Here is a 27,500-nt window from a genome sequence, read left to right as displayed (position 1 = left end):
TACTGTAACCTTTTAAGATTGTCTCTTTATGCTTCAAAGCGGGAGTGGGGGAGGGGGCATGAGTGGCGTGGCGTAGGGGAGGAGAGGGTAAGGGGATGGAGAGATACAGACAAGACAGGTAAAGGTATTCGTCCACCGGATTGGTTAGGTTATGTGGTTGAACTCCCTAAATATCATCACACGTTTGGCGGCCCCTTATGGCTAGCAGTTACAAGACTTCTTACATTTCATATATAACATTCTTACACACTACAAAAGATATATCTTTAAGGTGTACGTGAAATTATTCTAAAGACGTTCATTTCGTGATTTCAATATACTTATCCTAAGCTTATTGTAAGTTTATAAATTTGAATAACATTAAAAATTCAATATTATCTTAAAAGGTGTTACTCTGGTTAAACTATTTTATAATAATAATAACTTGCAATCGAGAATATATTAAAACGTAGACTTAAATTCCAAAACATTTACATGGCGCAAACCAGCTTATTTTCCTTGTAGCCCCACTTCAAAGGAAAAGGCTTATTTGCTTATTAAAAAACAAAAGAAACCCCAAATATTTGACTCGAGAGGAGAAAAAAATAAGCTGCGATAATGTAAACATACAATGCCCACGCAAATACAAATATACATGCACACACACACGCACATATAATATATATATATATGTATGTATGTATGTATGTATGTATGTATGTATGCATGTGTGTATGTATGTATGTGTGTACGTATTTATGTGTATGTGCGAATTCTTTGAAAATTAAAGAATCAGTTAAATTGTTATTTCTGTACCTTATGCGAAAGAAAGTGAAGTAAAACAACCATATAATGAAAGAGCAAGTTCTCTTCCATCGGAAAAACTTTCAAACTTTACCATACACCACAGCAATACTGCGTTATTAATACGTAAACAGAAGAGAACCACGTCCAACCGCATAAAGACATTCTAATTTCGTTTAAGACGAGCGGCAAAAAGTGAAGTCCAAGCGTTAAAGAAAATGAGGCGTAATTTTACCTTCCTGTAAAAGGTTGGATTCGAAGCGTATAAAAATATACAAGTATGATTGTCACCTCACGGGAATAGAACGAGGCACAACGTATAAAATGATGTGGGTTAAATTATTTTACCTTAGGGGTAAAAGGTGAAATCCAGTCGAATAGAGATTTAGCCTTTTTTTATTTTGCGGTGAATATTTTAAGTGAATATTTTAAGTCCACCAGTGTAAAAGTATGCAAGCGTTAATTTACCTTATCGGTTAAACATGAAACACTACCGTATAAAAAGCGTTGCTTTATCTTAGCGGTAAAGTTCCTAGCCCGGCCACATAAAACTATGCACGGATTCTAAAATACTCAGTTAAGCCAACAACCAAATCGTCCCTTTGACGGACGAATATCACATCGCCATGCATTACTCACCACGGGCTGATGATCTAATGGTACACACGCTGATTTATGGAAATGACATTTCCGAGATAACGAGGAATAAGGATATCTTCAATTTAAAGGTTTTGTCGGAGAAGCTTTGACTCCCCTCCCCTCCCCTCAGGCTGAATTTTACATGACGGCTCTCCTCCTCCTCCTCCAGCTCCTCCTCCTTGTGAGTAAGTAACTACCATTTCAATAAATGTCAAGCCTTTATAGAATTAAATCATTCCCTGGAGATCGTTTGGCTCTGTCCGGATGTCTCCGAATGCCTGCACCGCCACACTTTCTTCGTGAAGAAGTAGGGATATTATATTCTCTGGGTCTCTTTACATTTGTTTGTCTAATAGTGGAATGACGGTAAACAAAATCCTTCATAAAAATACCAGAGAATAGTTGATACAGATCTAAAAATGGAGAAATTAATTAAGCTGAGCATCTGGGCATAAAGACCTAGAGGAAGAGACTGATAGATCGCTAGTACTTACAGTGCGTTACACGAGGTCTACTGCAGACGGACCCCTCTACAGCTGATTTTGATATATATATGTATGTATGTATGTATGTATGTATGTATGTATGTATGTATGTATGTATGTATGTATGTATGTATGTATGTATCTTGAGAGCAAGGTAAACACATAAACAAAACGGATCATACTAGAAGATATATCACTTCACTTTTCAGTTAGAGAGAAAGGATTAGGATTAGCTAAGAGGGAGAAAAATCAGATCAAAATCAGTTCATATTTCAATTCCCGGGAAATTGGGTCAACGTCGAATCACAGGCAAATCAGGTCAATTTCCGTGTAGATAGGGAAATATCATCTCTGGTGTACTGCGGAACATTGTTCTACCTTTTCATCTGATGCAAAATAAAATGAGACCTTATTTTACAGGAAAAGCCTCTCTTTCATTTAAGTGGTCCTCCTCCAAATAAGATATTAGATAAAAAGAAATAAAAAATGTTCTCTTTTGCATGAAGAAAACGCATCAGGTGTAATTCATTTTAGAGAAAAAGAGAAAAGGAAAGAATTCTTAAATGTTACTCGTTGGAGACCTTCTGAAGAATTCTATGAAGGCTGCTGCCTTCACAGTAGAGTAAACTAAAACTCTCGAGCTAATGTTGCAATCCAGAGCGTTCAAGTATACTCGCAGACCAGTCGACCGTGGCTCGATTCCCACTCGACTCTCCCCAAGATGAACGGTTCCGAATAAAATAACTCGAGATTTGGAATGACGCCCTGGGAATAGGAAAGGGGAGGGTGAGAATGGTTGGTGGGTGAGAGGGGAAGGGAGGGTGTCTTTTGCAGAGGCATTGATATTTGTGTCCCTTTGTTTGTTTTTTCTCATCTAGACTTTGTGTGTGGTCCGAATGAAAATACAAACTCGGGTGGACCAGACATCGGAGTTTATTCGTTTCTTGAAGTTTAATTCGTACCAAAAGGCTCTTTCCCTTCTTTACAAAAATGGAAAGAGAAAGAAATGTATTAATTTGTGTAAACCCTAAACATCAAAACTACAAGCTGGAATGATAAGTAGAAGATAAATGGGAAAGACAACTGTTTTTATTATAAATTGGTAGGTCATAAGAGTGCCTCTACTCCGGTTCAGTGTGAGTCAAGAGTCAATAGGCATAAGAGTGCCTCTACTCCGGTTCAGAGTGAGTCAAGAGTCAATAGGATTGTTAGCTAATAGCCAATATGCATATAGGAAGCACCTAGGTACCTGCGATGCTCTTTTAGACTTGACTGCCGTTTGCGAGGGAACCTTGATACCGGTTGAGTACAGATTCATTCAGATAGATTATAGTGCTGCTTTCGATTTAGTAAATCTCAAAGCACTTACTTATAAACTTCAGAATCTTGAAGTGGGTGGATATGTTTTAGAATGACTTCAAGATTTCCTTACATGTAGGTAGCAGCGAGTCGCTGGGGACGGGATCTTTAGTGAACCAAATCCTATTACGTCTGTAGTTCCACAGGGTAGTGATCTTGGTCCACTGTTATTTTTAGTGTATACAAGTGATATGGCTGTTGGCCTAGTACAACAATATCATTCAGTATGCCAAAGATGCAACACTCGTGGGTGTAGTAAAGTCTCAGCTTTTGAGAAATGAAGCTGCCCTCACCCTCAATCGGGGCATGGACCGGATCAGGGATTGGTGTAGTCTGTGGGGTATGAGGCTGAACTCCAATAAAACGAAAACATTGCTGATTAGCAGATCTATTACAGATTTCACAGCCCATCCTCCCTTTCACGTGGATGGAACTTTGCTGAACCAGTCTGAAGCTTCAACTATTCTTGGTGTAACCTCTGACTCACATATAACTTCTGAAAAACATCTAATGAAAGTTTCAGCTAATGCCGCACTAAACTTAGGTATTAATCGTAAGGCCTCATATATTTATAACAGTCATAAAATCAATGCAATCTGTTTAAGGTCATTTGTATTCCATTTACTAGAATACTGTTCTCCTGTGTGAATGTCTACTTCTCCCAGAGATTTGTCTCTTTTAGACAGATTGGTTTGTGGTGGTAGTTTTCTGTTTCCTAACAGTAATAGTTATGACTTGAACCATCGACGGATGGTCTCTTGTCTGTCACTTGTTCATAAGCTGTATTTCAACAGAGATCTTTCACATTCACAATTGATACCTGATGCTCTTTATCTGCCGAGAGAGAGCAACCAGATTCGCTGAACATCAGCACCAATATGCGAGGAATGTGTCTCCTCGCTGTCGAACTTCTCAGTTCCAGAGGTCCTTTATTCTTCCTCACCCTCTTGGACTGCGGAACATTCTCCCATAGGAAGTCGTGCTATTGGAACATCAGAAGGTCAAGCGGAAGTGCAAACATTACCACGCTAATAATATTCTCCTTGCATTTTAATACGTATTTAGCTATTTGTTCATTTATCAAGTATTTTTTGCTTTTTTAATAAGTGGTGTATCTTCTTTCTGTACTTCCCTTTACCTCATCTTACTTTGTAATGAACACCATATTCTCTGGAAGCTTAATTTCAAGTCAATAACCCCTGTGAGCATGTTCCACAAGAAGAATAGGTTTCATCTTGTAAATAATAATAATGTAAAATAATAAAATAATAATAATAATAATAATAATAATAATAATAATAATAATAATAATAATAATAATAATAATAATAATAATAATGTGCTTTCGTTATTTTAAGCAATGGCTTAAAACCAGACTAACCGCATCTTAAAATGATTAAAATCTGTATGTTACATTTACTTGTAAAAGCAGATTTTTCATTGAGATGTTTTCTTTACAAAATTAACGTCAGGATTTTGTTTCTTTATGTGTCACTTAAACCAATCTATTTCGAAACATAAAATTTGTATCATTAACGAAATTTTGGCATTATTTCTTTCTTTTGCCGGCGCAGCCCTTTCCACCAAATCAAGATGTTCCTTTTTCAGTCATTTTACACTCATTAACAACCATATCACCTTTTGCCTATGTCTTTATTATCATTGGCCTCGTCTTCATTATTATCTTCTTTGTTCACCTAAGCAACAGGTGCCTACTATTTTCAAACCATTGAACTTCAATCCTTTTTTCTGTATTATTAGTATTAGAGTAAGTATTATAGTATTATAGTAAGTCTTTGTTGTAAATCCCATCCTCCATCCGCCTACTATCTGTCACATTCATCCTTAATGACCACTCACAATTTGTTAATGCTTTTAATGTCGTTGTTCGTCGCATTTAACGAGGACATAACGAGAGGCACCCTAACTACTTCACGGCTTCCTTTTGTCCGGATGTCGAAAAGCCTAAACCCATCTTTTCCACCCCTCCCTTCTCACTGCTTCTTTCCCCTCTCTCTCTCTCACACACACACACACCTTTCCTTCCCATTCTCTGTCCCGTCCTATCCTGCCCTCCCATCTGTCATCTTTTAATTTCCTCTTCCATAAAAGAGGTGACGAACCGAGGCATTATGAGGCCAAGCTCATGTGGCTCGTGAATAAATGATGGCTGTAAACCATGACCTCACGGTATCTTCGTCACGGAACTAATTCTCTCTCTATCTCTCTCACTCTCTCTCTCTCTATTTACACAAACACAGATACGCGAAAACAGACGCATATACACATATTCGTCTCTCTCTCTCTCTCTCTCTCTCTCTCCCTCCCTCCTCTCTCTCTCCCCCGCCACCCGCCCCCGCCCCACCCCCCGGACGCGTGAATAACAAAGGTCGTCCCCCACTCACACTTATTATTATTACTTCTTCGAACGCACCGGCGCAAGCCGTACTCACCTGCCTGTCAATCACTGTCACCAGGTGCCTCATCTGTTATTCTTGCTTCTCATTACTGACCAAAACTGTACCTGCTGGAGAAAAGAGGGAGAAGAATAAATTAAAGAAAAAATGAGAGCTATAATAGAAGGGGTTGAGGAAGGGGAGAATTCGTCGTTTTCTTAATGTGTGGATATATGGAGGGAGAATTGTGAGCGATACAAAATGGTGGCACAGAAACAAAGGTGACACTAGATTGATTATTTTCGAGTCCAATTTCAACTGATAAAAAAAAGAAAATATTACAGGTATCACGTTAATAACTTAAGAATTAAATTTGCAAGACGACATTAGATTATATTAGTGTATCATATATATTTTATGTACACACACTTATATGTGATATATATATGTGTTATATATATATATATAAATATATATATGGTATGTATATATTATATTATATATATAGATATATATACACACATATATAAGGGTGTATGTGTGTGCGTATGTATATATATGTGTATATATATGTATGTATGCATATATATATATATATATATATATATATATATATATATATATATATATATATATAATCCCAAGATAATGAAAAATATTATATATGAAAGGAGAAATCATCAGAAATGTTTAATAAAAGATTGTTAACGGAGTGTGTGAGTGCGTGTGGAGAGAGAGAGAGAGAGAGAGAGAGAGAGAGAGAGAGAGAGAAGAGACGAGAGAAAGATGAGAGAGACTAACATCATTATTGAAGAAATAGCAGAAATGCAATGGAAAGAGGGACAGCATACAACGCTTAACAACGTATAGTTTTACCTTTCCCGAAGATACGGACCAAAATATATAAAAAAAAAGGACAAATTTCCGGTAAAAAAAACACACACTTCCGGTACAGAAAAATGGATAAAAACACTTCCGGTGAAATATGACGCATTTCAATTCAGCTTTCATCTGTTTGAGTGCCATATCTATCACTTGCAACTCGCCCCGAAATAGCCAATCATTTCGCGGTTTAGCGATATTTCAAAATATTTGAAGTCGTGTACGACTATGTCACGCTGCGAACAGATATATTTTAAAATATTTTTTTAATTGTAGGCCGACGGGGCAGGCAATGAATTGGTAGGATAAAAACAGGAGGAGACGAATAAAAAGACGATTCATTTTGCTTTTTAAGTGGGGCGGTCGACGGTAAAGGCAATCTTATAGTAGAGGGAAAACGGGACGAGGGAGAGAATTCCGAGGCTTAGCAGGGGAAGGAAAGAGAGGAATTTCCCAGAAGTAAAAGCCTATGTAATTCTGTCCCTTAAGCCCGCCACTAACGCTCAGTTATGCCTGCGCAATTATAACTGCACAGTCGGCCTGTGCAGTTATAAATGAACGTTAGTGTGGACAACCTGCATGGTTTTTCTGGCCTGCGCAGGCGGCCTGAGTAAATAGCTCACCAAACGGCTGCGCATGCGCACTGCAATGTTAATGTGGTGGAGGCAAGTTTTTTGGCTCAGTTCGCTGTCTGTCCGCGGACAGAAAACATGCACTAATAAAGAAAATGAGTTGGGTTTTATTGAATATTTACTTGTGTTTAATAATTGATACGGATGTTAAATAAAATATATTTATCATTTTTCCACAGGAAAAAACAATAGTTTATATGGAAGGCTGAAAGTGGCAGCATCACTCCTGAATGTCTTGTAGATTTCATTGAAACTTTCTATATGAATGAGGCTTTGCTTTGGCAAGTAAAATCTAAAGGCTATCGTAAAAGATTAAGCCTATATTTGTTTACTTGTGGTTATAAAACCTATATGGGAGTTAGGTTTCCAGTAAGAATAAATATTTATTATGACAAAATAATGTAAAACAAAAACAGGCCTATATGCTTCATTCATGATTATGCCCCGTGTATGTAATTCATTTTTAAAATGAGAGTATAATAATATTCTACTTTCTGATGAAACAAAATCAAACAATGTTGGATTATGTATTTTTATTCATTGCTTACATTCCACGTTAGTTCGTTTTGAAATGAAATTAGACTAATCAACATACTATGAAACAAAGGAGGACAGTAGTAAACTATGGATTTTCATTCATTGTAACACGTCATAAAGTCAATCTTAAAATTAAGATTAACCACTTTTAGTGAAATATAAAGAAAATATTAGGCCTATATTTGTCAACTTTGAAATGAAATCAAACGATTACGAGCTTAATTATCTTTCCATGGAACTTTCCTCATTCACAAAATATTCAATAAACATTACGAAAGTCCGTGGGGTTAAATTTGAACTTGAACAAATTCACACGGGAGTATTAATTCGATTTTTCTACTACTCTTTCACTGGACGTCTTACTTGACGTTTATAAATTTTGTGTATGATGTCAGCTAGCCAATTACAGCCAGAGCATCGTGCGTTGACGCCATGGCTGCTACTGAGGACTGAGGAAAATGACTGTATCGTTACTGACGAAGATTTGCCTGCACAGTCCGACTGTGCAGTTATAACTCTTGCAGGAAAAACTGAACGTTAGTGGCGAGCTTTAGTTTAATATGCTTCAGATAAATAGATTAAAATATAGTGAATATTAATTCACAGTCGTGCTTATTCAAATAAAACTAATATATTCAGACTGATATTATCAACTGGATATCATCTAATGATAACCCACAAATGATCATAAAATATAACATAATATACAAATAAATGAACTACATCTCAACTGAAAGATCTCCAAATCTTTTGAGAACGACTGAGGGAAATATAAATCAATCAGAAGAGGATAGAATCACATAATGAGCAATGGACATTCCGAATGGGAATGTCTGACTGCAGATATTACAGGAATTAAAAACCGCTGTATCGATTAAATATGTCGGCTCTGAAGTACTCTGTAGGTCAATGGTGGTAAGTATGAAATTTTAACAACATAAAAGTACGTTCAATGAGTCAGTTGCATTCAATTCTCTTTAGAACGTATTAATTAACCTCGATAATAAAATAACAACAAAAACACGAATACATGAATAACTTGAAAGAACAATCGCTTTATTACTAAGGGAAGAGAGAGAGAGAGAGAGAGAGAGAGAGAGAGAGAGAGAGAGAGAGAGAGAGAGAGGTGGGAGCGACGGGGTTATAGCCATTCTTACCAGGGTTGTCGTGACTACAGAGTAAATGTTTATTTAGTGCCGTCCCATTACTTATGCACTACGATCCTCGGGGACTGACGATAATACATCAAATGCCTTAAACAAGATATAGATATTTTACCTGATTCTCTTTTTTTCTCTTTTTTATTGTCAATGAATATATAATATTGTTACAGGATGGCTGCGCGTTACGTAGCAGTGAGTAATATGCCTGACAGCAAATGCGTTGTTCACGATTTCATTCACGTTAATAACTTTAAAGCCTAGAGATAAAAAACAATACTGAGAATTGCAAAAACATTATTGAATTAATAAAAGAATGATCGATGTAAACAAGTACATTACTGAACCAGTCGAAAAATATCGATTCACATAACCGGACATTCTGTAGCAGGCATTTCACTGACGAATAAGACATATCATATACAGCAGTCTGTAGCGCAGGTGAACATAGTAGTTGTGACACCAGAAAAATCCTAATGAATAAATAATTAATACCGTCTAGATTCGATCATCCTTGATGACGCTCTTCCACTCACAGGATCCTACCTGGGGGGTGGGGGGGTGTTTGGAAGGGAAGGGGGGGGGGGGGGGGCAGTGACGTTAAAGGCGCATTATTCGCGTCTGCGATCAGCAAGCAACAGGTTTCGCAAAAGCTTTAACGAGCTCTAGATAAAACATACATCATGGAATTCAGACGAGGTCAAGATTTTTGTATACTGTACGGTAATCTATCCCGCGTTTCTTTTTTTTTTTTTCTTTTTTTTTCTCCCCTTGACTTACATTATTGTATTTCGTGCACTATGAGCGCAAATGTTCATTTCATTTCTGATCTCTCTCTCGCCTAATAGAAAGAGACAGAAATGAGATAGACTCCCATTCAACCTACCGAGCTCTCTCCCTCATTACTTGGGTCAAGACCTAAGAGGCGAAGGTCAATACAAATCAGACCCAAGAAAAAGATAATAATAATAATATGTCACCAGCCTGTAAGCGTGCAAGTCAAAAATCCATAATCGGTATGTACTTGGCACTACTTGAATACCGTCGTATTTAGAGTGGGGAAGGTGGTGGGGGGAATATCGATGCCTGTCAATCAATGACCTATACACATACCTATGTCATAGGCTGCGTTGAGGGATGAAATTCCACAGAACGTCATCAATTTCCTTCCAAATATAAACAATTTTCTTAGATAATTAACTAGGATTTTAATTCAAATATAAGACACATTTGCAATAATAACGAAGATACCATACAGCTTTTGTATATTTAAATATGTGACTACTATGGGGTCTTTAACGGCCGGCAGTCTGATTATTTGTTTGTCTATTTCACGGCAAATAATAATAATAATAATAATAATAATAATAATAATAATAATAATAATAATAATAATAATAATAAGACTACCACCATTACTACCAATACCCACAGCAATATAATCCTACTAATAATGCTATTACTATTAACAGTCACTATCATAATTTTACCACCACTACTACCACTACCACTACCAATACTACTACTAACTGTCACCATCATCGACCCACCACTACTACAATTCCCACTACCACTACTATCACTGCTACCACTCCCACTCCCACTGCTACAACTACTACTGCAATTACAACGACATTTACCAAACTGTCGCAGTCTCTCATTACAACAAAGTTTGGCTACGAATTTCCATGGCAAAACCTCTTCCTCTTCTTCTTCTTCTTCTTCTTCTTTTTCTTCTTCGTGGCTAATAATGAATTGATGAAGAGATAATCCATATCGACCTACGGCCAGTGATTGGTCCGTTCCTGTCACGTGATCCCCCCTTCCCTTCAAGAAGACGTATAAATTATGGATGACCTCTTTACTTTCTTGTTGTAAGATTCGTAAGATTTACTTCGTTCTCATTTCTAACTCTTTTTTTTTTCTTTATGCTGCGAAGAACAGGTCTAGAATTACCTGCGACGTCATACAGAATCGATTAATAATAATCTTATATAATATGTATGGATATATACATATGTGTGTGTTTATATATACATATATATATATATATATATATATATATATATATATATAGTATATATATATATATATATATATATATATATATATATATATATATATATATATATATATATATTCATTGTATCTCTACACTTATATGGAACCTTAGCATTCTAGCCAAAGTAAGCAGTTAAGAAAAGCGCTTGGAAAAAAAAAATCTTGAATGTTAATTCCGCAGGTAACAATATATATATATATATATATATATATATATATATATATATATATATATATATATATATATTCAGATTTAGATTTAAGTCTTATAAAAACCTAACTACAAAATTTTTCTTACGACTGAGAAAAAGTACATTATTTATGTGCCAACAGTTCCAGTAGCTTCAATATTTCTAACACTGCTTTATTAGGGTTTAGACTCCGATCTCTTAGGTTGGCCAAAGTATCTATATTAATATTTAGTAATTTTTCAATAGAAAACTGACGGGAACAGTGCCCAAAAAATCCTACATATACAATACTAAGAACGACAATATCAAGCAACAGGAGAGAGAGAGAGAGAGAGAGAGAGAGAGAGAGAGAGAGAGAGAGAGATCTGCATAAAGCACTACTTCCCTTCCCCACCCTCCATCCCAGCCCCCGAAGGCCGGCCAATGCAAACATGATCTTGCGAAAGGTCACCCGAGGTCACCTCAATCAAAGGACCTCAAGTCATGATACACGTGTCAGATAAATATCTAAACACGGGAAGGAAAACATTCTGCTGATATTGCAACTAACTTAAGGAATATCAAAGAGATATTCCATGCCAAAATAATGCAGTGAATCCAACTTATATAACAGACAGAAAAAAAATCAATCAAACAACCTCAGGAAGGATGCAAATAAAGATAAATTTAGATGACAAGTAATTAGCAAGAAAAGCAATTATGGTAGCGTATGCCATACATAAAAAAGTAAGAATTCAATAAGATATTAGGAAATACAAATACATGTAAAGAGAATGCGGGATCTATATGTGTGTGTATATATATATATATATATATATATATATATATATAATGATATATATATATATATATATATATATATATGAATCAATCAATCAAAGAAAAAGAGGCAAAACGAAAGACAATCCGGTAGCGCACACAGAGACACAAAAGAGATGGACGAAAGAGAGAGCAGGAAGGAGACCAAGAAAGCAAGAAGAATGGAAAGAAGAAAAGGAAGGAAGGAAGGAAGAAAGGCAGATGGAGATATGCGTTCATTACAGAAAGTCGTCGTTGTCGTCGTCGTCGTCGGCGGGATTAATCAATGAAGCTTCCCAGGGACAAAGAAGCATAAAAGAAAGAAAGAAGGAAAGAAAAAAAAAAGATGTGATGGCCCCAAAACCCAACAATGAATAAATAAACAGTTTTTGAGTGTATCCGCAGCGCAAATGAGCTAACTCCAATCAATACATCCCGGTGTGTGTGTGTGTGTGTATGTGTGTAAGAGGAGAGTGAGTAGTGTATGTGTGGTGTGTGTGTGTGTGTGTACGCATCTGCGTGTATATGTGTACCGTGTGTACAACGGCTGAGTCAGTGTGCGTGAGTGTATGTGAGTGTGTTTGTGTGTACCTGGCTCCTCTAGTGATCCGGGTGAAAGGAGAAAAACGGAGTATGAGGGAGGTCCTGGGAGGAGGAGGAGGAGGAGGAGGAGGCGGGAAAGACGGAGAGGAGGAGGGAGGGGCCAAAGAAGGATAATAATGCCTTTTCGTGAGAGCAGGCGGAGGAAGGAAGAAGAGAAGAGTGAGAGGTAGTAGCTGAGGAGGAGGAGGAGGAGGAGGAGGAGGAGGAGGAGGGAGGAAAACTCCCCCAAGATATATCAAACGCGACATGGGCGGTCTTTAATATGGCCCTCACAAAAATAACAAACTTTTCACGAAATTATTTCGGGTAACAAAATTTCTTGGAAGTGATCCAAATGCGGTTGATTTCGGGGTGTCTTCAGGGAGAGAGTTGTACCTCGGTTCTGCATTCTTTCAGCCAACTTATCTATTATTTTATTATTATTATTATTATTATTATTATTATTATTATTATTATTATTCTAAAATAGTCACTGCAGTTAAATCTGCTTTTCTAAACTGAAGAGAACAGACCCCTTACTGTTATTATTATTAGCTAATGTCACTTTAAGGCTAATAAGATTTTTAAAGCTGATTGGGTTAAATCTGTACTTCTAAACTTAAGAAAACAAACCCTGGTTTGTATTATTATTATTATTATTATTATTATTATTATTATTATTATTATTATTAAAGGTGACCCGGTTAAATCTGCAGTTTGAAATTGATGAGGACTAACATTTTTTTCAGTCTGACTCCAAACTCCGCTGGGAAAAGAACAAATGAAACGCGGCGAAATTTCTGGGTTTCAAGGATCGTTGTCAAGAATGGTTCCCGGTTCTTGACAAAAGGTCGGCCAAATTATGCCCGAAAGCAATATGCTTGGGATCCTTGGGCAGTTAATCTAGACGTGAATTCTGAGGTTACATTTAGTGATGAATTTTTTCCTTAGCTGCTCTGAAACGAACAGTGCGCAAACCTAGGTCGAGGAATACAGCGTGACGTTTCTTGCAGAATTAGCATCGTAGAGGGTTATTGCCGTCAGTGTGCCTCACGCAGTATCATTTTTTATTTCCGTAGATGAAACCTACTCACATGAGACAAGCGCACTGGGGCCATTGACTTGGAGTTCGTCTCCAAAGAATGTTGGTTTCAATCCCCTAACGTAGCAGTAACTGATCATGATACAGAGCCAGTGATTTTCCATCGCCACAGGAGAGACGCTAAGCCGCGTCGCGACATCGGAGTGTCATACCACGACACTAACCACAATACTAATGGATCACTGTAAGCATTTATCAAGTATTTGCAGCATCCCTTCGGCCCCTTGCTGTGACCACTTTTATTACTTTATACTGTGCCTACGTTCATTTCCTCTTTTTTTCCATCTCATTTTCTTCCTCCTCTCCTAACTATTGTTTCATAATGCAACGGCTATTGCTAACAACTTTACTATTGCTGTTCAGTCACTGAGAAGGGCATAATGTTAAGAAAACAATAAACCTAAAAAATGGTGATTAGTGCACTTATTTCGATGATGAATCTTTAACACAAAGAATTATTGCATAATGTGTTATGAAACTGACACGTTACTATGAAGGGAACCGAAATTTAGCGCTAGACAGTGAAATGTGGCGAAGCGTGACCATAGACAATCGTAAACTAAATGATTCATACAATACATTTACCCTAGCTTACGTAAGTATTGATCTGTGCTTCTTCATGGCGCTACTGACCCTGTCTGTCATGACGCGAAAAAGATTACGTTCAGTATAATATTAAGTGGGTTTCAATGTGAACAAATAGAGAATAATATCACACAAAAAAATAATAAATGCAGTAAAGCATCAAGAGGAGTGATTGTCTTTAATGTGTGAGAGAGAGAGAGAGAGAGAGAGAGAGAGAGAGAGAGAGAGAGAGAGAGAGAGAGAGAGAGAGAGGAGCGATTGTCTATAATGTGAGAGAGAGAGACAGAGAGAATCTAACAAATAACAATATAGACCGTTTGAGAAATACTAATTACTATTCTAAAAAGAGAATAAAAGATATTATTTATTTCATATTCATGATGGTAATGACACCACTAAGGGAAAAATTCTAGGATTTTAGAGTAAGTACCCTGAATCTATTTGTCGCTTTTTTACTAGCCACTTCCTTTATACCAACTGACCGGTCATTTCATGGCCTAGAGTCCAAGACTGGCTATGGTGCAGTAAGATGAATATCTTTACGAATTTAATCTAACAGTGAGTACAGGAAATAATTATGATTCTTTTTCGAGAACGGTTAAGCTGAAAAATTACAGAACGGTTAAGCTGAAAAATTACAAAGTAGAAAGGAATTGTTCGTTCATATACACACACACGCATACATACATACACACACACACACACACACACACACACACACATACACACATATAGTCTGTCTGTTTGTTTTACTACTTACTAGGAAGTAGAGCAAAAGCCACGCATGACAGTAAATCACACGCCAAGTATGCCCGTCAGAAGACAGACTAAACTCCGACCCATTAGCGAAAAACGCTTCTAGTATGCAGAAGCAATCACCGAGATTGCATAAACGCAACCCTCTCTCTCTCTCTCTCTCTCTCTCTCTCTCTCTAAAAGCAGACGAGTATTATAATTTTTTTTTAAATAAATGAAGAGAGAGAGAGAGAGAGAGAGAGAGATAGAGAGAGAGGAGAGAGAGAGAAGAGAGCGAGAGATGAGAAGAGAGAGAGGAGAGAGACCTTACAGACCTTACAGAACCTTACATCTTGTTCGGGTTGCCCCACCGTCCCTCAGTGTGAGGCACCTCTAATGTCTACCAGAGAGGTTGCTAGTACATCTTCCGGTATATTTTGCATCTTCCAATCTTGGATGGTCTGGGATGCAGTTTAGATATTTGTCGAGCTTATTCTTAAACACATCTACGCTCACTCCTGATATATTCCTCAGATGAGCTGGCAACGCATTGAATAGACGCTGCATTATCGATGCTGGTGCGTAGTGGATTAATGTCCTGTGTGCTTTCCTTATTTTTCCTGGTATAGTTTTGGGTACTATTAATCTACCTCTGCTTGCTCTTTCTGATATTTTTAGTTCCATGATATTTTCTGCTATTCCTTCTATCTGTTTCCATGCCTGAATTCTCATGTAGCGTTCTCTTCTCCTCAGACTATATAATTTTAAGAATTGTAGTCTTTCCCAGTAGTCTAGGTCCTTAACTTCTTCTATTTCTAGCTGTAAAGGACCTTTGTACACTCTCTATTTGTGCAATATCCTTTTGATAGTGTGGGTACCAATATCATATTGCAATATTCAAGTGGACTACGAACATATGTTTTATAAAGCATAATCATGTGTTCAGCTTTTCTTGTTTTGAAGTGCCGTAACAACATTCCCATTTTTGCTTTACATTTTGCCAACAGAGTTGCTATTTGATCCATTGCCATAAACATGTTCCTATTCATCCATCACACCAAGGTTCTTTAACTGCTTCCTTATTTGTGATGGTCTCATTATTAGGTCCATTATATGCATAATAGCTTTCTTTCTCTGTCTCCATAATTTATTGATTCAAATTATCAGAGTTAAATACCATCCTATTTACCTCTGCCCAATCATATACTTTGTTAAGGTCTCTTTGTAGAAGCGTTCCTATCTTCATCACAAAGTAATTTCTCTACTCATTCTTGTGTCATCTGCGAAACTACTCACTACCGAATCCATTAACATTGTTATTGTCTATGTCTTCAATCATAATAACAAACAGTATTGCAGCTAACACCGTACCGTTGCGGCCCACACCGGATATTACCTTGGCTTCATCCGATTTCTCGTCGTTTGCAATAACTATCTGTTTTCTGTTGTGTAAAAATTCTTAACCCATCTTCCTACTTTATCCACGATATTGTGTAATTTTCTTCGCTAATATATTATGGTCTACTTTATCAAAAGCTTTTGCAAAGTCTAAATAAACCACATCAGTCTAAATAAACCAGAGAGAGAGAGAAATTAAAACACCTGAACGTATACATAAACATAAACGTATAAAAATATTCCGCCGTCAGCTCATTCATTTGAATGCAGAAGGTCGGTCACACCTGACTTGTCAAAGGGAGTGTCGCCTCTGTCGACACGGCAGATAAGGTCGTGTGAAACGGCCGAGTTATACACCGGGAGCGACAAAAGGTCAGAGTTGAAACTCGAGTCACACTCACACTCACACACACAACACACACACACACACACAGAGAGAGAGAGAGAGAGAGAGAGAGAGAGATGGAATTGAATGCGTGCATATTTTAGCCTCGACGGAACGCTCGTCCAATGGTTCGTACGTTCGACCTCTGGGGGAAACTGAAGTCAACGCCAGGTGGCATCTACTCCCAAAATCAAGAAGAATGAGACAAGATGAAAGAATATTGATTGGTGGATCACAGAAGGAATGACCCCATCTTACATAAAGAGCAAAGGATAATGAATCTACAATGAGTTTTCGACGGACCAGAACTTTGTGTCCCAAATACGTGTCACTTAACCTACAATGAGAGGAGAAGAAGGAGGGTTAATAAACACGAAAGACTAAAATACAAAGGTTCCAAATAAATAACAGTCGACCTAAAGTAAGACAAAGAATGATGGTCTCCCCAGTGAAGAGTTTTTAACACATCGAATTAATAAAACTAGCGTGGAGTTGTACACGAGTGGACTACTGGTTGGAATTTCCTGATTTAAGAGTATCTGTAGAAAACACTATCTGGGGGCTATATGCCAACCCTAATACTATTATACAGGGGAAGGTGTGGCTCACTAAAAACAAAGGTATCATTAAAAAAATTTGGGTTTGTAAGACAACGGGTCACACTGAGACAAGAGAAGTACTTACGTAAGTGAATATCACCTCTTTTTCCCATTTCCAAACATATACAGGTCAACAAGGCCGTGTGACGCGCGCGCGCAACACACGCACACACACACACACACACACAACACACACACACACACAGAGGAAATTAACATCCCAGAGTTGGTTAGAGGGGAAAGAGAACATTTTATAGACTAGGAATAACTGAAATGAGGAGGGACAGTCTGGGAGCGACCACTTTAATAGCACTTTGTAGCTGAGAGAGAGAGAGAGAGAGAGAGAGAGAGAGAGAGAGAGAGAGATGGAAAATTATTTTGGCTATCTAGTCAACAAAAGAATCAATTAATTAGTTTCAGTCTTTCATGTAAAGGATTGTTTGCTGCAACAGTTTTGTTTTTGGGTGAAAAAAGAAGCGTCCTTTTCACACAAACGGCCTTTCTGGCAAACGTCACACATCCTAAAAAAACAATAGTATAAACCATCATGAATAAGATATTTTTCTCCTGTCTGTTGTACACACATAAAACAGAACATAAAGAGGTGGCAGTTATTATTATCATTACTGTGAAAGTAATAAAAACAAACTATCACTACTTCTAAATAATAAAACAACTATCATTACTTTTAATAATGATAATTATTTATTAAAATAATGGTAATTCATCGTTATCGTCACCTTTGCTAACAGCAGAACCATCAGTGAAAAAACCAACGATGATTGTGACGAGATGAAAATTTCAATAAAATAAAAAGAATAAAAAATAATAAAAAACAAAAAAAATAAAATAAAAAAGCCGGAGGCCACTTCCGAGCCTCAGCAGTGCAAAGGATGAACATTGGGAGACTCAACCCACCGACCTACTTCAGCTAATGATCTACCTAAAGCCTGGCACTGACCCCTCCCCCATTCCCCCCTCGCCTGTTATACCCATACCCCCACATCCAACCCTTATTTCCCCCCACATCCCCATCCCTCCCCTTACTCCCAGGACCAGGATCTATAATGAAGCCACAATGCACCAGGTGCATCGCAAGCAGAGAGAAGTCAACACGATACTGCATCGCGGGTGAAGTCAAAATGAAGATGCGACGCGAAATGAAGTCAAAACAGCAGCATCACGAGAGAAGCTAAAAGAAGCGCCATCATCACGAGCATTTAAAAAATGACACCATCACAAAGCCAAAATTAAGTTGCGTCGCAAAAAAAATCGATACGAATGCTGCGACATACGTCAAGCTGAAATGTTCCTCCATCGCAATGGAGTAATACTCTCTCTCTCTCTCTCTCTCTCTCTCTCTCTCTCTCTCTCTCTCTCTCTCGCTTCACAATAATAATAGATAAAATCAGTGTTAATACGAGATATCTTCGATCATATACAGCATTCTCAGTAACATCAATTTGTCACCTTAGTTCATTTCCCATTCGCCTACTATTATTGCCTTTTATCTACTGATTTTCTGAAGTAGTTGCCTGTCCTATTCCCGTTGAGAAAGTAAAAGTTTATCGAGCCGTTTATTGGTACCTTTGCCACTTGCGACCCTGACTAAGTAATCAAAAAGAGTGAGTGGTCTAACGTCACTCTTAGATCATATTTAGATCTGCCTTTTTTATTTATTTTTTTTTTAGGAATATAGACTAAACCTCTACATAGCTGAAGTTTCTTTCTAAATTTAATTAAAACTTCAAATGATCATGGATCCTACATACAAAGAATAAAGACAAATTGGCATTATAAACCTCTACATTTATTTTAATTAATTTTACATTAAACTCATAAAATAGCCAGGCATTGATAACTTATAATCGTGGTAAATGATTTTCATTTTCATTTACATACACGGCTCCACTTATTCTTCAACAAAAGAAACACCCACAAACACTTCATTTACACTCGCTAATTAGCGTGCTACGTTACTAAAAAAAAACTCAGTATTGTTAATTATTAACTACAGTTACCACTTCACGAAAAATCTAAACTTACATTCATATCTTCTGTAACTAATTCACACCCAAAAAACTCAATTGAGTTTATTACTCCGTTTACTGTTCACTGAAATACCTCTTCATTTGACATCTGTCTCTTCACTGACTACCTCACGCAAAAACATAATCGTTTTAACTTGCATTAATTATCCCAGACATTAATTAGGTACACACCACTCAGTAAAAGACATAATACTCCACTCCATAGAAAACATTATACACCACCCCCATAAAAACATTATATTCCACTCCACATTAAATATTATACTCCATTTCATACAAAATATTATACTCCACTCCACAGAAAACTTTATACATAAAAAAAACATTAAACACTCCATACAAAATATTATTCTCCACACCATACAAAACATTATGCTCCACTCCATACAAAACATTATACTCCGCTCCATACACTATACTCCACTCCACACTAAAACAATCTCGTTTTGTGCAACACTCGTAGAATGACAAGACAAACAAAACTCCACAACACTCCATTCTCCTATCAAACTCCTCTTCCAGAGTATAACATACGATTGGACTGGACTACTCTCTCTCTCTCTCTCTCTCTCTCTCTCTCTCTCTCTCTCTCTCTCTCTCTCTCGCTTAAATATTCAGCCCACATACAGCAGCTCCCTATGAAAACAGGCAACAAGGAAGAGCTTCGAATTGTCTTTTTTTTTTTTTATCTTTTATTCCTGCTGCCTAGAACTCCAGCCCCCTCAACCCCCAAAACCTCCCCACCCCACCACAAATTTCCACGAATACTCTCTAACGCTTGTTCTGATCCCTGAAGAATATCATTGTATTTTGGCCTTAGCATTTCATATCGAAACTATGACGCGTTATATTCACTAACTACCTGATAGAGGATAATTGTGATCGAAACTGGAGGATAAAATGACTAGCTAATGACGACGAGAGAGAGAGAGAGAGAGAGAGAGAGAGAGAGAGAGAGAGAGAGAGAGAGAGAGAGCAGCAGGTTACGGGCTGCTCTGTGAGCAAGAGCCCGTGCTGACACAAGGTCAGCTAAATAAAAAACAACAAACAACAGAGAGCAGCAGCAGCAGCAGAAAACGAGGTAACATTCGGTAAAAAAAAAAATTTGGAACTCCTGCTCTCCTTTTACGCCCTTTTTATTTAAAACAAGAGAGAGAGAGAGAGAGAGAGAGAGAGAGAGAGATCCGTAACACTTGGTAAAAATTTTGGAACTCCCACCCTCCTTTTTTTTATAACTGTCGACCAAGTTCAGTTTACAGATCGTGCAAATGTACGCCTACCTATTGCTTTGCTCTCTCTCTCTCTCTCTCTCTCTCTCTCTCTCTCTCTCTCTCTCTCTCTCTCTCTATATATATATATATATAGTATATATATATATATATATATATATATATATATAGATATACGTGTGTATATATATTATATTTTTATATGAATGGATAAATGAGAGAGAGAGAGAGAGAGAGAGAGGAGAGAGAGAGAGAGAGAAACTTTTATATGCATATTCCTATGCACGCATCCAGCCACCCTGGCTATTTTGCCCGCGACGAGCAAGTTTTACCGACGGGGAAAAAGCTGAGATCGAGCAAAACGTTTCAAAAACAGAGAAAAATGGCGAAGTGTTGTGGGAGTCCTCATTCCCCCAACGGCGATACCCAGGTAATCAATACCTGCACGTCCACTTTGTACCGTGTTCCGCTGGCTTTCGTTCAGCACTTGTTGCTTTTGCACAATCCAACGGGGCTGAGAGATTAGGGAATATTTTTATCAACAATTCTGAAATATGACAGGAGTTTATGAGTGAATGGCTCTAACCTGTATACATTTTTCATAAATGGTTTATAGACAGCGAGCGTTTTGCTTTCCTTTTTTTTTTTTATAACGCTGACCAAACGATTTTCTCTTTTTTTTATAATTACTCTGTAAACATCCCACATGCTCTGAGGTAAACTCTCTCTCTCTCTCTCTCTCTCTCTCTCTCTCTCTCTCTCTCTCTCATTCTGATACAGTAACACTTGTTTTGTCTACTTCAACATTTTCAGTAGTATTACACGAACTTAGATAAAAAATCTAAGGTGTACTATATTTATAAAGTAGTTTCGTTATAATTTATAGCTGTATGCAATTAACTGTGCTTTTTAATATGATCATGTAAGAAATTATATATACATAGAGAGAGAGAGAGAGAGAGAGAGAGAGAGAGAGAGAGAGAGAGAGAGAGAGACCCTATGATCAAGAAATCGCTTCCCAGAAAAATCTAGCTTTTAAACAACGCTTCATGACCACCACCCTTCCCCTCCCAACCCTCCCCAATCCCCCTTCCCCTCTCCCCTTTGCCGCCGCGTAGTTATCGGAAAATTACAAATATAGAATTACTTACCTAATTCTCTTAAAGCTGAATCCGTCATCAATGGCGACCAATCAGCAAAAAGGATCGACCAGCTATCGATTCGAGGCTCAATATTTCATTGGTTACAAACTGGAATCAAGAATGCAAAGAGACTTTTCAGTCCCTCCCCTAAACCCCTCCCCCTCCCCCCTCCACAACCCCTACTCCTCCTACCCCACGAGGCCAGGGAACCTTTCCCATAAAGGACGGGTCATGTTTACTTGTGGTTCTTGTACGTTATATATGGTAGTGGTGATTCTCATATAGGCCAGGTCATGTCTCGTGGAGCTTCTCGGTCCACATTACGTTCATTGGTGCTTCTCATTGGTTATGTATGGTGGAAATGATTCTCATATAGGCTAGGTAATGTTTAGTGGTGTTTCTCATATGTTTATGTAATAGGATGATTTTCGTATAGGTCTGGTAATGCTAGTGGTGCTCATAAATAAATAAATAAATAATTCTCACGGGTTATGTACGATAATGATTCCCATATAGGCCAGATCATGTTTAATGATACTTCTCAAAGGTTCTGTATAGTGGTGGTGATTCTCATATAGGTCAGGTCATGTTTAGTGGCGCTTGTAATCTGACATCAACCAGGTATGAATAATGATTATTCTTATAGAGGCCAAATTTGCTAATAATGAGTCCCATTTAGAGCATATTAACACAGTGATGAATCTTGCGAAGGTCAATATGCATACTCGTGATTCTTATATAATTCATGTCATGTGTAGCGGCAAATCTCACAGAGATCATGTAATGCGCGGCAGTGATTCTCACCTACAGTCTGCCTTTTGTTCACTGTTATTCTCATCTTGAAAAGGTTATCTGCGTAGCGGAGGTCACCCACATCGCCCTTCTTTCAATAAGGTCCTCTGCTGCTGGGACTGAGTGGGGCTTCCACGTCCATATCTTCAAACTTTCTCTATGCCAAGACCTTCTTACTCTAAGATTTTGTATAAATTGTTCTCAAATTTAGATCTATCATAAATGACCTCCTCTCACGTTGTCATTTCATATGGGCGTAAAAGGTCATTCCGGCCACGTTAATGTGTGCTCATTTCTGGTGAGGTTTAATCCATAAAAAGACATGAAATGTGTGTCATGTATGAGAGAGAGAGAGAGAGAGAGAGAGAGAGAGAGAGAGAGAGAGAGAGAGAGAGCTCCGAACCCCTATGAAATAAAATCTTGCGTCGACATAAAAGTGTTTTGACAGGGAAAGAGCCATGCACGACGACATACGCAGTCAGAATTTGGTTGTCAGAATTTCGCAGTTCTGTCAAAAAGAAAAAAAAATGCATCCCTTGCAACGATTCGTCAAAGATGAATGAAGTGAGGTGTATGTTATACACATCTATGTCAAAACAACAGTTTTACCGAGCATACAGGATGAAACTGGAGCTCTCTCTCTCTCTCTCTCTCTCTCTCTCTCTCTCTTGATATTTCTCCATTTTCATCACCGGCACTGGAGTGTCTTACATCTTTTTCATTATCATGTATTTCTAAAAATGTAAAAGAGAAAGTTATATTCGTCATGATGTACATAATATTTACATATTCTTCTTTCAAATGAATATGTTAATCTACAGTTAATGAGCCCCACTATCAGTTAACATGAAACATTAAACAAGAAAATGCAAGAACAACTATGTACTTCACATTCTACTCACAAGTACCCCTCACTTGCAAAATTACTTAAACTTTATCGTTACCCTCAACGTAACAGGCAATCGAGTTAGAAAAAAATAATTCAAAAGTTTCCTACGTATTCTTGCGTGAGTCATTTCCTTTACGTACGAACACTGATTGACAACGCAGTTTAATATCCAGGTCTGACGGGACGGAAGGCCAAACGAAGGGAGAACGAGGTCAGACTGTGACCTTGAACTAATAGCTAACGATAGACTGACCTGCTTGATTAGCAGGTATTTTAAATATGTCGAAAAAAATGGGGATAATGAAGGAAACGAAGTATTAATAATAATAATAATAAAGAGAACAGATCAGTAGGTATTATCAAATTCTGGTATATGGCATATGAAAACAGGGATGCTAGTAGAAATAATAATAATAATAATAATAATAATAATAATAATAATAATAATAATAAATAATAATAATAAATCAGTGGGTATTATCAAATTATGACCTATGATAAAAAATATGAAACTAACTATGACACCTAATTTGTGTAATAAATGAGTTACTTCACGTCTTAATTACACAATTTTCATAACAATAATCATTACAGTTTAGCACATACAACATAATAACAGCGTTGAATCGGAAACATTCTAAAGGTTCTATCAATAAGTAATTTGCATCTCACTAATTGATAATAGCATTAACTGGATACGTATAATTAATATATAATGAAGTCTGTCGGCGTAAAATGTTGTTAGCAGGGCCATATTATTAATACGTGTTTGTACTTTAGATGTCTTTTATAATGAAATTATATTTCCTCTCTCTCTCTCTCTCTCTCTCTCTCTCTCTCTCTCTCTCTCTCTTCTCTCTCTCTCTCTCTCTCTTGTATATAATATATTATATATATATATATATATATATATATATATATATATATTATATATTATATATGTATATATTACGTATATATACATATATATGTATGTATATATATGTATATATATTCATATATACACATTTTTATATGTACATATATATATATATATATATATATATATATAAAGCGAATACCAGGGTAAAATGACTTGGAAAAGTTAAGCACCAAGCGCTAGGTCCTGAACTGCTGCCTGTCATTTTCCTTTGGTATTCGCTTATATACTAAAGTCACGTGCAGCTACTGTGATTGTTTTAGCACACGCACAAATATATACCAAATGATCCCTGTAACTAAAAGAAAAACTACAACATACAATCACGACACATTACCGTTATACATCTGACTCAGATTAACTTTAAAAAAAGAAAAGACAAAATATTCTCTCCTGCGGCCTTACGAAAAGAAAATAAGCGCTTGTGAAATAAATACGAAAAGAGAATGGCTGAAAAGGTCAAGGGGGGAAGAGCAGGTTTTTTGTGGAGACAAATCAAGGTCATTTTCTCTAAGAGACATATCAAGGTTACGCAACAGACGTTAAAAATCCAAGAAGTCATCAATGCTGGAAGTGAATAATGACGTGGGAATGACTAACGAATGGCAGTACGATCATTAAACACGAAAAGATTGTTGATACTGATCAACATAAATACAATACATTAATGACAATCACATATCAGCTACTACAGAGCATCGTGGCGTCTGAATCATGAAGACCTTGTTGTAAAAAAAGACCATCTGATGAGGAGATCTCGGTGAATTAAGATAAGTTGAGGAGACCCTAGTGGAAAAAGGACCGGCTGTTGAGGAGATCCTGTTTAAACAGGATCAGTTGACGAAGAGACCCTATTGATGGGGAGACCCTGTTGAAGATATATCCGTTTAGGAGGAGACCCTATTGAAAAGGACCAGATGATGAGGAGACCTTAATGAAAGAGGACCAATTAATGAAGAGACTGGTGAAAAAGGACCAACTGATGAGGAGACCCTATCGTAAAAAGGATCAGTTAATGAGGAGACACTAATGAAAAGGACCAGTGGATGAGGAGACCATATAAATAGGACCAGTTGATGAGGAGATCCTGTTAAAATAATTAGTTAATGATGAGACCCTATTGAAAAGAGGCAGTTGATGAGGAGACCCTAATGAATAAAATCCCTAATGAATAAAATTAATAGAGAAGGAGACCCTATTGACAGGAGGCAGTTGATGAGGAGACCCTATTGAATAAAATCTTTTGATAAGGAGACCTTCTTGAAAAGACCCCGCTGATAAGGAGATCCTAGTGAAAGAGGACCAATTCATGAGGAGACGCTGCTGAAAAAGGACCAGATAAGTAGGAGACCTTGATGAAAGAGGACCAGTAGATGAGGAGACCTGTTGAAAAATGCCCAGATGAGTAGGAGACCCCGTTGAAAGAGGATCAGTTGATGTGGAGGCCCAGTTGACAAGAACCAGTTGATAATGAGACCTTTTTTGGAAAAAGACCAGATGAGGAGGAGACCCTGTTCAAAAGGACCAGATTATAAGACGATCCTGGTGAAAAAGTATTTGTGTAATTAGTTAATACCGTTAATCTTCCAATGTTTCCTCAAAAGACCTTATTTCTTTCTCTTAAGGAAATGTCTGATTATCGAAAAGCAACAATAACTTACTAGTTGAAGTTATCCTCATAGTATAACTGTAACAATACACTTAGTACCGTGGAATAGAGAGATAAAGAATGATAAGAGAATAATAATGAAAACCTGCAAAGATATATCCATCACTGAATCGACAAATCAGACAATGAGCAACTGGGAAAGAGCTCAAGCACAGTTCCTTTTAAACAAAATAACTTCAAGTTGAATAACCTCCATGGCCTCACAAAGGAGTTGTGTTGGGGGTGGGAGGAGGACGATGATTCAACTAGAAATGACAGAGCATCTCTTTGAACCGCCAATTGGACGTAGGTTACTTGACAGCTACGTTCTAAATTTTTCGTAATTTCCAGGGAACTTATTACTTGGCAATTCGCGTGGATAATGTACAAACTCGGATCAATAAAAGACTAGAGAGATCGGGCTAATGCAGTAATTGCCAGGTACACCTGCCAATCGATAGACATGTGTCATATATATTGATATGATAAGCACAAACACGCACATACACACTATATATGTATATGTATGTGTGTTTAAAATATATTATTTATATATATATATATATGTATATATATATATATATATATATATATATATAGAGAGAGAGAGAGAGAGAGAGAGAGAGAGAGAGAGAGAGAGAGAGAGAGAGAGAGCGTGTGTGTATAGAGGCGTAACGGCATAGAAATATATAAGCTTACATGAATATACAAGTGGCCATTTTCGATTATAACTTCGTAAGCCAAACCATCGTAAAAAACAAAACGAGAGAGAGAGAGAGAGAGAGAGAGAGAGAGAGGAGAGAGAGAGAGAATTATCCCTGTAATCCCTCAAGTACACAAAACAGCCTTAACTTCAACCTTATACGGAGTTTTTTTTTTTCTTTTCGTCTAGCATCTATTATACCCAAAATCCTTCATCCTCCCCCTCCTCCTCCTTATCTCCCTCCCTCTGCTCCTCCTGCTCCTCCTCCCCCTATTCTCCCTGCTCCTGCTCCTGCTCCTCCTCCCCCTCTTCTTCCTGCTCCTCCTGCTCCTGCTGCTGCTGCTGCTGCTGCTGCCTCCTCCTCCTCCGCATTGCAATGCTGGCATCACTCATCCAAGCGAGAGACACTAGTAACAATGTCCCCTTAACTCACGCCATAAGGTCGATATTATCAATCACTGCCAGCGTCCCTCCTGTTTGTGATCATGATGATGATGATAATGGTGACGTGGATGATAATGGTAAAGATGGTGACGTGAATGATGATGACCATGACGTTGACGATGACGATGTGGATGATGATGATGGTAATGATGATGATGATGACGAAGTGGATGATGATGATAATGGTGCAGTTGATTGATGATGAGATAATGATAATGATAACGTGGATGATGATGATAATGATAACGTGGATAATGATGAAGATGATGATGATGATATGATGGCAACGCTGCACGTCTACTTTAACATGGAGGCGACATGGTAGATGTCACTGATACTCCCGACGAGTCAGTCAATATGTCACTCAGGCTAAA

General features: G+C 37.5%; 1 protein-coding gene across 2 annotated transcripts in view; it reads right to left on the bottom strand.

Annotated features, from left to right (window-relative positions):
* The window catches only part of LOC135224497 (uncharacterized), a 469,158-nt gene that overhangs the window by 201,385 nt on the left and 240,273 nt on the right, over positions 1 to 27,500 (bottom strand). The window contains exon 1 of one of the 2 annotated variants that reach the window (XM_064263510.1): positions 5,720 to 5,796. The exons of the other annotated variant lie outside the window; for it this stretch is intronic. Coding sequence (XP_064119580.1) covers positions 5,720 to 5,752 — 33 coding nt within the window. The 5' untranslated portion in view covers positions 5,753 to 5,796. Of the gene's footprint in view, positions 1 to 5,719; positions 5,797 to 27,500 lie in introns of those variants that run through there. 2 annotated transcript variants of the gene reach the window in all.

Source organism: Macrobrachium nipponense, chromosome 12, assembly GCF_015104395.2.
Source record: "Macrobrachium nipponense isolate FS-2020 chromosome 12, ASM1510439v2, whole genome shotgun sequence".
Taxonomy (NCBI): domain Eukaryota; kingdom Metazoa; phylum Arthropoda; class Malacostraca; order Decapoda; family Palaemonidae; genus Macrobrachium; species Macrobrachium nipponense.
The sequence above is the reverse complement of the archived record's forward strand: the minus strand, read 5'-3'. Positions and strand labels throughout refer to the sequence as shown.